This window comes from Hemiscyllium ocellatum (genome assembly GCF_020745735.1).
Source record: "Hemiscyllium ocellatum isolate sHemOce1 chromosome 27 unlocalized genomic scaffold, sHemOce1.pat.X.cur. SUPER_27_unloc_4, whole genome shotgun sequence".
In the NCBI taxonomy this organism is placed as follows: Eukaryota; Metazoa; Chordata; class Chondrichthyes; order Orectolobiformes; family Hemiscylliidae; genus Hemiscyllium; species Hemiscyllium ocellatum.
This window is the reverse complement of record NW_026867509.1, coordinates 870,940-883,909: the sequence shown is the minus strand read 5'-3', so window position 1 is coordinate 883,909 and position 12,970 is coordinate 870,940. Positions and strand designations below refer to the sequence as shown.

Sequence of the window (12,970 nt, the reverse complement as noted above, 5' to 3'; positions counted from 1 at the left end):
GAATGCCCTGCCAGTAGCAGTGGTGAACTCTCCTTCTTTATGGTCATTTAAGCGGGCATTGGATAGGCATTTGGAAGTTATTGGGCTCGTGTAGGTTAGGTAGGATTCGGTCGGCGCAACATCGAGGGCCGAAGGGCCTGTACTGCGCTGTATCTTTCTATGTTCTATGTTCTATAATATGAAGTGGAGCTCAAAAGAGCTTGAAGCTGAATGGCGGAATTGAGTAATAAGGGAGCCTGTAGCTCATTGGCTATCATGTGATGCCTTGAGCAACAATGATCCAACGAGGAGAGATCCGGAAATTACTCAACCTCAATTACCCTACTCTTGATGAAACCCATTTTAGCGTCAGCCAGTTCTGCTCACATTCATCGCAAATTCTCTGCAAACATGTTACCTGGAGCTCTTTGTTTACTCCTCTGAACTATAGGTCTTCTCACTGGTACGTTGAAAGCTTGTCTACTTATGTGTGTCAGCTCTTTGCTGGGACTTACGTTTACTCGATCAATTTGAGTGATGCAGAAGTAAGAATACATTCTCCTAAATAAAACTATTCAGATCTAAGCTTTCCCCAACAATGAGCAGATTTCGAGAGAAATTAGCAAATTTACGTGAGTGAATGGCAGTGGAATAGTTAGACGGCAAATTCAGGCAGGACCGAGGCCATTGAGATAATTCGACAGAACGGAGTGTTTTATATTCACCAATATATTTCAGTTTTCCTTTCACGTTGTGGGAGATGAAATGGGGAATGATCTCCTAATATGAAATTGATCCCAGTCCAAATTCCCTGATTTTTTTCTTTCTCGGGTTGTTGATGAAGGTAAACTGGCTGAGTATATGAGATAAGAATGTTGAAGTACCTCATTAAATTTCTTTAATTCTTGGCTCTTACAGGACTTTGTCATGGCGATTCTGTCGCACAAACTCCGCCTGAAATCACAGTAAACGAGGGTGATGATGCCCTGTTGTTCTGTCAGTACTCTACAATAAACAGCAATCCTGCTCTGTTCTGGTACCGTTAACCTTCCAACGGGTCCATGAATGTTCTGCTGCAGATTAACCAATATAGCCAGAAAACGAGTTTTCTACCAGACAAGCTCTCCTGGGACTTTGACCATGTGAACCGCACTATGCAGCTGAAGGTTTTGAAAACAGTACTCACAGACACTGCAGTGTATTACTGCGCACTGAGTCCCACAGAGACTCAGAACTTGGCTGACCGTGTACAAAAACTCTCGGAGCGTCTAGGCAAACATTGAGATCAGGAGTGGATCTAATGTGGTTCCGGAGTTCAAGGTGATAGCTGATACTTATCATTCGGACACAACACTTTAATTGGTATAAATCTATTATTGAAAGGAATGCCGTCAATTTCGAGAACAGAAAACAACTAATTTATTTTGCATCCTTCATGGTGTTCCAAAACGTTTTATTGTTTTAGGAATGACGTGCGATAGAAAATTCAGGGACTCGTTTTGATCCAGCAAAATCTTCAGGCAAAACAGGGAACTGTAGTATCCTGTTTGAGATACAATGACCTGTCACAAAATTCTAATAATGAGACACTGAAACAACCTCCACATTGTGGGTTGTTGTGTACTGCCATTGCATCTTCATGATAACAGTTCCAAAATGTCACGTTGTCGATTTGCAGGTCCAGAATAACGCCGACCTGTCGGTGTTAAGTGTTGAAAAAACTGTACTGTGCAGCATATAGATACACCACAGGAAAGATTAAAGTCGTGTAAATTGCCAACTCATCGAGATATGCAAACAAAAAAGTGTTTTGTCAAAGTCCACTTCCTGGATAGAACTTTCAAACATTATATCAGAACAATCGTTAATTGGTATTTCATATTATTGTCTGTACCATAACAATAAAATAACGTGCTGTGCATGCTGAAGATCTGAAACTAAACTCAAGTTGCTGGCGCAACTCAGGAGATCTGGCAGCAGCTGTTGGGAGAAAGCAGAGTAAGAATTTTGAGGCCGGTGACTCTTCATCAGAAAACTGCGTGTTCCAGTTGACTGTGATAGGAACACTAGAATTAAGAGCAGGAATAGGGGCTTCGACGCTTTAAGCCTGCTCCGCCTTATAATAAGCTAATTGTTGATTTGTTTTGTGGACTCAGCTCCACTTACCCGTGCTCTCAACGATCAGAACATGGTAAATTAAAGGAACGTGTTCAATTCACCTGTTGCATTTCATTTTCATTTGCATGAATATTGAAACTTCTAGAAATCCTAGCCCTATTACAGCATGAATAATACGCAAGAAACTTTGGTGGAGACGTTCACTTCCGAAGAATGTATGACACACATTTTTAAAAAAAATTAAATTATTAGTCTGATTAAAAACAGATAAATAACAATGTAGATGTCCTCAATCGTTGAAATTGAGGAGCAATTGTTTGTCCTCATGATAATATCGGTTTCATTGCAAAAAAAAAGCAGAAACATTAAATTTATTTGATTAAACATTTAGACTTAATTTTCCAAAACCACCACCAGATTGTGTCCTTAGTCCATTCACAATATTCACACAGGGAAAGGAGAGGAATAACAATCAGGACCTGGCAGATGTGTTAATTGTCTGTAGTACAAGCAAAGCATCGTTTCTGTTTGCTTTTTAGAATATTGATCAAAACGCAATGTTAGGAAATCATGAAAATAACCTTGAATTTCTTGTGGTTAAAGGAACGAGAGTTACGTTTGACTTTAGGTCCAGGATATATGTCTGCATGTCAAGGTTTGCTGTGTAGAGGCTGGGACGGGATGGAGACGCCGAGATCTCTGGAGCTGCAAAAAGTAAATCTGAGATTTAACAGGAGAGGCATGGATTGTATGATGCAGTGAGAACATGAAAACTGTCGAGAACATTTTTTAGGGTGTAATGAGCTGTTCATCGGGTCTATGTCAAAGTAAAAGGCAACGTGTGCGATTCAAATAAATAGATGCAATAATCCTGAAACACGAATGATGGAGAAGGAGGAAGGAAGAATAGAATGGCAACTGAGAGGGAAGGAGGGAAGCAGCAAAATAGATGAATATTAAATGACTTAGCCGAGACCACTAGAACTATAATGCAGTCATCAGAGGCAAAGAAGACAATTTCGCCTCACATCCATAAAAACACTACTTCGGCTGCTTTTTATTTTCTGTTTGTCTTAATAACAGGCAATGTAAAGGCTGGAAAAGGAACTGGTCATATCTCCGGTAGTGAAGCACGAAACACACAAACTTTACTTATTTTTCAGTAGGAGAGAATATTTTATGCACTGAGTCACTCTGATCCATGGAACACGTGAAAAAATCATTTGCACACAGCGAGAGATGTGAAGGGTGAGAACATCATCTTCTTCAGTTCATCTCGGAATTTTTTCTGGGATATTGCATAAATGAAGACGTTGTTGCAGGAACTTAATATTTGCAGCATGTTCGTCGTTTCTTGGAGAATAAATTGTGGGTCAGTGAAATCTAAGCTGCTGAAATATGCCTCACCTGTAAACCGCACATAGAGGAAGCGCCCGACATAGGTGACCCATAGAAGGAGGAAACTGAGCGAGATAGTGAAGAGCAGTATGATGGACCTCTTGCGGTTGGCCATTTCTGTGTCTTCGTGGCTCGCCAAGCCCCGAAGCCTCCTTCGGGCACTGCTGGCCATCAAGATGTATCTGACAGTCATGGCATTGAGCAGTAGAATAAGAAGGAACGGGAGAATAGGCGTCAAGATGTGATTCAGCCAGTCATAGGATTTCCATGCAGGTGAGTTATAATACGTGTCTCTGAAGCCACAGAACCAGGACCTCCCGTCCACAATGTACAAGGGCTGGTAGACGAAGTATGAAGGCAGGTTTTTGATACAGCTCAGGACACAAACCACTCCAATGAACAGTGATGCAGTTTTCTCAGTGCAGTACCGGGTCTTCAAACTCTGGCAGCATATGGCCACGAAACGGTCGATGGTGAATGCCACGGTCAGCCAGACTGAGCCATCTCGGCTGGTATAGATCATCACGGTGCTGACTGCGCAGGCAGTGGTCGTGGGCAGTGTGCTGTGTCGGAAATAAATGCCACCGATCCGATTCAGGATGCACCCAGTGATGATCACAAGAAAATCACTCACTGCTATCCCCACCAAGTAATAGGTGGTGCACCCAGAGAGTCCACACCGTCCTCGCAATAGTATGACGATCGCCAGCAGGTTGGCTGGGGGAAATTGCGAAGTATTATTGAACGGACCTGATTAATCACGAGATATACCTATAATCTTTAAAATAATGACCTACCTGCAATGACTTTTTTCGGGATTATCATGTAATCTGTGCATGAGAATATCGAACGCAACGATAGCGTATTATTCCATACATCAGTAATTTCCAGCATTACAACTGAATTTAATTTTGTGCAGTTATTCTGATTAATATTCAGGCAATGTTACATATTACAATTCCGAACTCAATGATGTAATAACCAATTGCTCCATAATTCTTCAATATTACATTTTGGGTAGAATGTTGCTGTGTACTACAGAGGATGCAGTTGAGGAAAGCTCAATGTTTGACGCATGTATAGGGACCTGCGCTCAATTCCTTCAGTAGTGAAGATCAGAAAAAAAAGTCATTCCTGTGATTTAATACAAAAGATTTTCTTGCAACTAACAAACATATATTTAGAATCTGTAACTTACCAGGGACACCAATAGCAGCAAGAGCTGGATAGTAAATGGCATAGAAAGGGACACTCGCTGGGCCATGCATCACTTGTTATGAACTAATGGAAATCACAAAACGTCTCACATGAGCTCTGTGACACAAACAACAGGTCTCTAATTTATAATACTTGAGGATCTCGAGAGTGTTAATTAAGTTTCAACACGTACCTTCGTTTCAGTCTGGCGAACAAACCTAATTACTCACTATTTCATGCTTTCTATGTAACATTGGAATGCTGTACAATTGCATACACGTAAACTGAGAATAGCAACCTGCAAATTTAAAGCCCCCTTCCAAGTGTATAACTTCTCCATCAAATGGATTCCCGATTTCAAAACATGAGCTTATGTCGTTTGCTTAATTTGAAGGAACTCTCAGCCCTTCTCTGCGATTTTCCCAATTGTTTCGTCTCTTTAGTTGTGAAATCAGTTAAAGATTTGCATTCTACTGTTATTCTGTCTTAACATTTGTCTATATTTAAAGCTCAACAGTTTGAAATTCGGTTTACCAATGATGGATGACATTTGAGAAGCATGGTATCTGATACCAGCGCATGAAAACCTTTTAGCAAATGAGAACAGAAAACTTCTTTTAATAAAGATTGATAAATCTCTCGACCAAATGGAGTCCATTCCAGAGTCTTGAATGATGTGGGGAGAAAAAAGTGATTGCACTGATGGTGATCCTTGGAAATTCGAGAAATTCTGGAATGGTTCCTCAGGTTTAGAAAGTAGGGAAAACAACCCAACTATTTAAGAAGAGTGGGATAAGAAAACAGGAACCAAAGACATGTTGAATGTTGGTTATAAGAAAAAAACCACGTCATATAATGAAGGAAACGATAAGTAGACATTTTGAAATATTATATGATTGAGATGACTCAATATGAAGTTATAAAACGGAATGAATGTTTGGCAAACCCATTGGAATTCGTTTTGTGGATGCTATTTTTAGCACTAATAAGGGACAACCAGTGTGTGCAATGTATTTTCGGACATTTGAAAGTTTTGACAACATGCCAGACTGATAAGATCTGACGAGATTGATGTTAAGATGCTGTGATGAAGTAATGAGGAGTAATCAAACAGTAGAAAGGAATGAATTATTTTAAGAATGGCCGACTGTTAATAGTTGTAAGTCTTAACAATTAGTGATGCAGAGCATGACAATCAAATAATAATTGTGTGAATCATAGTTTTTGGAAACTCATTAATATCATTAAACTAAGTGGTAGCTTAATTCATGTAAGCCTCAGGTAGGCTTTTCAGTCGAGTCCAGTCAGAACAATTATATCGTAATGTCAAAAAAATCGCACAACAGCAGGTTGCAATCCAAAAAGTTTATCCGGAAGGACAAGCTTTTGGTGAGCTGCTCCTTCGTCAGCTAGTGTGGCAGAATCATAGAACACAGCATTTATAATAAAAGGTCAAAAGGTCAAACGACTGATGCAATGGATTGAACAATATCAGATTGCTGTTAAGTCTTTAATCACTAACAATAAGGATACAGGTTTCGAATATTGATATGTATATCCCAGAACTGCTTTCACGTCACAGTCCCGATATAAATTAAGGTTTTATTAGAAAAAAGTGACACCTCTGCTTAGACATTAAATGTGTGCGGTTAGTGTCTGTCTGTATCCCAACCTTAAGTCCGACTATATTGATTTCCAGAGTAGCAACTTCCAAATACTACATGAACTGATTGCCTACAGATTGTGTATATTTTGAACAAAATAGAATAAACTTGCAAAGACAAATCTGCAAATATAATTTCAATCCACAGACTTACATGTGCGTGTGCATGGGTGTGAGGGAGACAGAGACAGAAAACGTGTGTGCGTGGGAGAGGGAGAAAGTGTGTGTGTGTGTGTGTGTGTGTGTGTGTGTGTGTGTGAGTATGCGTGTGCGCTCTGGATGCAGTGTGTGCGTGTTGGTGACAGAGTATATGCCTGTGAGAAAATGCGCACATGTGTTTGAGTGTGAATGTGTGTGCAAGTGTAATTCAGAGAGCGTGTGTGTGAGGGAGAATCTGTGTGATTGTTCGAGTGTGATCCTGTGTCTGAATGTATGTATATACTGATTTGCTTATGTGAGTGTCTGCTTCAGGGTGTACAATATAGGGGAGTACCCTGTGGTGTGACATGAACCACGATCCCTTTCGAGGATGTCCTCATTAATACCGAAATTGGCTATCAGCCTCTTCTTGAGAACTCTGCATTTTTCCGTGTCCCAAACTCCTCCATGAGGCATGGCCACCTGAAGATCCGAGGCAGATCTTCCTTGACCCTGAAGTGTTCCACGCCTGGAAGGGAGCTCCCTATCTGGAAATGGCTGTGTGGTTCCATTCACCAATTGTCTTAGCGCCCGCGTGGTCTCACCAATATATGATGCCACAGGGACATTTGAGGTTGAAAATTTTGGCTGAGTCGCATGAATATCTGCCGCTCACCAGGTGGGTGGTGTCCCCACTTGTGACGATAGCATCCATTGTGACATTCTGACACATGTTGCAGTGGTTATCATCACAGATTTGTATAAACAAACCATTGATCGCAACAAAATGCCCAGCCTCCAGGATGACATTGAACACAGCACCAAAGCACACCATTGCAAGACGTGTCAGAGCGTCGACATGGTTAGTACAATTAAACGTTGGCCACCACCCTTCAAATACGCGGCAGTTACTCATGTGATTCGGCCAATACCGTCGCTCTCGTATGTTGCAGGCTAGGTTGCCCTCATGATAGTATAATGGCGAGGCCACGTGGATGCTAAGACAACCAATAAATGAACACTGTGCAGCAATCGACAAACAGGGATGCTCCCTCTCAGTCGGAGAATACTTCACCCGTGCAGTATATTCTTTTTGGATCTTCGGGTGACCATCCTCCAAGACAGACTGTGGATGTGTAACAACACAGAATAGTCCAGCAGAGGCTGATCACTGAATTCAGTATCAATGAGAACGACCTGAACCGGCATGTTGGGTTCATGTCGTACTCCAAGGGACGCCACTACACTGTACGCCCTTATACACACACTCGCACACTCACACAGACCCTCTCTTATGAACATGTTCTCTCTCAGGCACATGCTGTCTCTCAGACACACACAAACACATGCATCTACACATGCACATTCAAACGTGCATCATCTCACAGGCAAACACTCCATCAAACTTGCCCACACACTATCAAGCACGCACGCAGACGCTCTCACAGGTAATCACACACTCTCCCCTTCTCTCCCCGTCCCCTATGTGTATGAGATAGATCTCATACACATGCACGAACACACGCTTGTATGTATATGGTGTGAATTTATATTTGCAGATCTGTAGTTGAAGACACGTTCTATTTTGTTCGAAAAGAACTGAATATGCCGGCAGTCATCCCAAATCCAGACTACCAAGGCAGTCCTGTCTTCGAACCTAAATGTAGGGGAATCATCTGACGTAAGAGATCTACAGGAATACAAAGCTGTGAGGCATTGGGAACAGAAGAACAATGGAACAATTGTGCTTGATCATCTCGTGGTCTTCACTATGCTGAGAGCTTCGGAACCTTTTGTCTGCCCTGTTGGCCTCTATGATGATGGTAACGGTAAGGGCGTTGAGCAGTAGAACGATAATGAGCGGGAGTTAAGATATATATGATCATGGTATCGGTAGATCTGCCAAGTAAGCGAGGTGTAGAAGATTGTCTTGATGACATAGAGAGAAGGCATCACTTCCAGTATAAGCAAGGGATGTGAGACAACGTAAAATGGGGAGTTCTTGATGCAGAACAAGGAGGAGACCCCTCCCATGAGGCGCAAAGCAGTTTTCTCGGTGCAGTTTTTGCTGCTCAGACTCTGGCAGGAGATGACCACAAATCAACGAATCTTGAAGGTTACTGCCAGCCAGATTGATCCATTTCGGCTGATGTAAACCACCACTGAGCTAAACACACACTCACGAGTGTATTAGACAGGATAGTGTATCTATAGTCAATGCAGCAGATCCTATTCAGAATGCATCCAGTGACAATAACAAGGAAATCAGCGATAACTATCGATATTAGATCGCAGGTAATTCATCGCGAGTGACCTCGGGATAGCATTATGATTGCCATCAAGCTGGATGGAAGAGGTCAAAAGGGCGAGATGATACTGCTCTAATTTCAAATGACAGCTTTTGTCTCATCTAGACTGTTATTGATATCATCTTAAAACATCCTTAGTCACTTTCTGGCAATGACTATTTTAAAATACATAGAGTCACTCTTGGATAAGTCATTTGTAAATGCAATTTCTGCTCTCTGCTCATATCTGCTTGTTCTTCCAAACATGATAGAAGTATAGAATCCCTACTGTGTGGGATGAGGCTGATAGGCGCATTAAGTATCTAACGAACCTCCAAAGAGCATCCGATCCACGCCCACCGTGTCCTGGTAGGCCCGTATTTATCACAGTTAATTCACCTAATCTGCATATCCCCTGCTTAACATGATTCCATCTAGCATGGTCAACCCATCTAACCTGTATATTTTTGGACTGTGGGAGGAATTCTGACCACGCAGCAAATGCCTATGCAGACGCAGGGAAAATGTGTAAACTCCACACAGACAAGGGTGGATTCGAATTTGTGTTCCAGGTAAATGTGCAGTATCCAGTTCATCCCTTGTCCCAGGCACAATATCCTACATTGGCTTCCCGCCTGGCAATGCCTCACTTTGATAGATTTCACTTTCATATTTGTAAGTAGAACAATGTTTCAAGTTGCATCAATTTGAAATTCTAAAACCACCTACTATCACAACATACCTCCAATTCTGTCCTCCTGTGCATCCCTGAAGCAGGTCATAGCTGTCACTTCAACCTAGGAGCTGTCGAGGATCTAATCCCTGGAAGTCCCTCCCTTGACGACTCTTTCCACTCTGCCGGAATAAGGATGCTTCTCATAACCAATCTCTTTGATAAAAAAAATCTTTCCACTCTGTATCCTTCCTTTAAACTTTCGACAGTATTTCATAACATTCAGTATTCTGTGGAACATTCCACTCAGACAGAATGCAATCAGACATAGTGCAGCGTGCACTACTCCAGCTTCTGCAGTGAAAAATAAAAAGGGAAGCAGCCATATTGTGCCATCCAACAATCTTCACCTGCTTAATCAATTGCCTTCCCTCCATCATAATGTCAGAAGTTGGTATATTTGATGATAATTTCACACGGTTCGGAATCATTTGCCACTCCCTAGATATTGAAGCAGTTCACCTTCATGATGACATGGAAGATCAGGACGACACCCAAATTTCTACTGATAAGTGAAGGTAACATTCGCATCAGCCAAGTTCCATGCAGTGACCATTTGCAACAGCAAGTATTCTAAATGTTGCATCTAGAGGTTCAGTGGCATTACCATAGTTGAATCTCCGACAGTCAACAACCTCAGGCATTACCATAGTTCTGAAACTGAACTTACTTAACGATATAAATATTGCATCTGCAATGATAAGTGAGTGGCTTTCAAAACCACTTAAGATGCTCGATGACATCAATTGCAAAGCATTCTCATTCACAGGCATCCCATCTTCCTCCTGCAACTTTCGTCGTGACATGCTATGGACAGCAGTATGCACCATTCGCAAGATTCACAGTGGTTACTCAACAACCGTCTGCCAATAATATCTCGAACACGAACGATATCTGCTACCAAGACGGACAAATGATGAAGATGCATTGAAATAGTGCTTTTGTTCAGGTTCCGCTTCATACCACTCACAATCTTCAGCTGCTGCATCTCTTTAGGTTTGTCCTTTATGTAAATGATTTAGTGCAATGTCCTTTATGTAAATGATTGCAATCTACATTCCGGAAAACATCCATCCTATTTCTGTAAACACAGGATTCCCACGGTCATTCATCCTAGCCTGCACATCACTGAACTGTGGGCGAATATCAGAACACCCAATGCTTCGTAAGAATGTGCAAGCTCGACGCAGATGGTCGCAGGAGGGTGAAATCTAACATGCATCTCCAGCGCAGGGAAGCAGCCTTGCGACCCAGTGAGTCCCTATGCCTCGTAATGGCATTTGCCAGCATTTGCAGTCGAAGAAAAACTCGTTTCTACTTTCACATTTATTGAAATTTTACTTGTTCGTTCATTTATTTCTTTATTTGTTTTTCTGACTATTTTATTAGACACACAGGCCCTTTGCATCAGTTCCAGATAAAACTCTCGCAGTCAGCGAGGTACTCTGTTAACTGGGAAACTCCAGTTCTGATACTCGAACAACATGAAGAACTTTCCATCACTGGTTTTGCCGAGAGAATTAATAAAATTTAAAGAACAACATATCGTTTAAACATTATCATTTTGTCACTTGTTCAAATTCACTTTGTCATTTAAACCAAAAGCAGACAATTGCACTTGCTAGAAATGTGAGACAGAAACGAAAATATCCGGAGAAACTCAGCAGGTTTGACAATATCTGTGAAGAAAAAAAACAAGTCAAAAGTTTCAAGTCCACTGACCCATTTTCAGAATTTTGTTCCTTTCTTACAACTGTCATGATATGAAGTGGGGTTCGTAGGATATTGAAAGTGTTTGGTTCAAGTATAAACGAACTTGAAGTCCATTGGCTGTCATCTGGTATTTTTGCCAATAATGAACCAATGAGCAACAATCCGGAAATCACTCAATCATGTCCCAACTGTTGACGAAAACAATTTTAGCTTCGACCAGTTTTGCTCATTTTCATAGTGATCTCTGAAAAAATGTCGCCCAAAGCTCTGCGTTTACTTCTCACAGCTGCAGCTCTTCTAACTGGTAGGTGCACAACTTGTGGAACTTTATGCTTCAACGCTTTGTTGGGAATTATATATACTCTAAAAAATCTAGCATCACAGAAGTAGCAACACATTGTCCCAATATTGAAAAAATCTGGATCTAAACTTGTACCAACACTGAGCACAGTTTAGGAGAAATTAGCGAACGCGTCTGCGTGAACTAACACGGAAGAGTTAAGCTGGGACTTCAGACCGGACTGAGGTTGAGGTGACTAGACAAAGGCCGGACTCTTAAACTCACCGACTTATTTTAGTTTTACCTTTTATGTCGGGAGTGAAAATGGGAATTCACCTCTTTAAAAGGTGTGACCCATGCCTTCAATGATGTTTTATTACATCTCTTGAAGCCCTTGCCTGTCGCAATGGCTTAGTTGTACGAATTGGATTCTTGTTCATCTTCACTTTCTCTTATTCCTCTGTTTTTTGTTCAAGTTGAATGGGCTAATTCTATGCTATAAGTGTAAAGAAGTAACTTTTTAAGTTTATTCTCACTCCTCTTTTATGGCAGGAGTTTGTCGTGCAGATTCTGTGTCACAATCACCGGCCGCAGTCACAGTGAACGAGGCGGATGATGTCCTGTTATTCTGTAATTACACAGCTACATCAAGTAGCAATCTTTATCTGTTCTGGTACCGTCAGCATTCCAACGGCTCCATGGAGTATCTGCTAAACAGAAACCAATATATCACGAACACAGAGAATCATCCAGAAGACCGGTTTTCCTCGGAGTTTGATCATGTGAATCGCACTATCCAGTTGAAAGTGTTGACAGCAGAACTGGCCGACTTCGCGATGTATTTCTGCGCACTGAGCCGCACAGAGATTCAGAACTGGGTTGTGTCCTTACAAAAACTGTCATAGAGCAACTAAGCCTGACGGTTCATAAAGGGAGCAGTGAGATCAGGAACGGATCTGAAGAGGCTGGCGAATTCACGATGATATCTCATGCATCTCCTTTGAACATAAAACTTTAACCGTTTATTGAAACGAACTAATGCTCTTAGATCAATGAATGAGAACGAAATAATTTATTTTGTGTCTTTTGAAATGTCCCACGGTGTTTCACTGTTTCAGTGATGATGTGGTGTAGAACATGCATGAACCAGTTTAGGTGAAACAAAATTCTCCACCGACAAATGGAATTGCAGCATTCCGTTTGAGAGACAATAACTTGCCACGTGATAGTAAAATCAATCACTCTGGTAACTTGCACAATTTCAAACGCGTTGTGGGTTATTGACTACTGCCCTTGTACCTCCATATTTGGAGCCTCTGAACGGTGAATCATAGATTTGAGTGGTTCAGGACAATGCAGTCTTCGTTGAACTACCATTAAGAAATCGGGATCGAACTCACATCTGAACAGCGGTAAAACAATGAAAGACGTTTTGTATCGATTGATTAATGAGTCAGAGCCAC

At 41.4% G+C, this 12,970-nt stretch overlaps 1 gene segment (V, D, J or C); it reads left to right on the top strand.

Annotated features, from left to right (window-relative positions):
* The first annotated feature begins 11,479 nt into the window (after window positions 1-11,479).
* LOC132808243 (T cell receptor alpha variable 38-1-like) lies at window positions 11,480-12,412 on the top strand. The segment is given in 2 exon segments: window positions 11,480-11,531; window positions 12,060-12,412. Coding segments are annotated over 2 exon segments (405 nt in total).
* The last annotated feature ends 558 nt before the right edge of the window (window positions 12,413-12,970 follow it).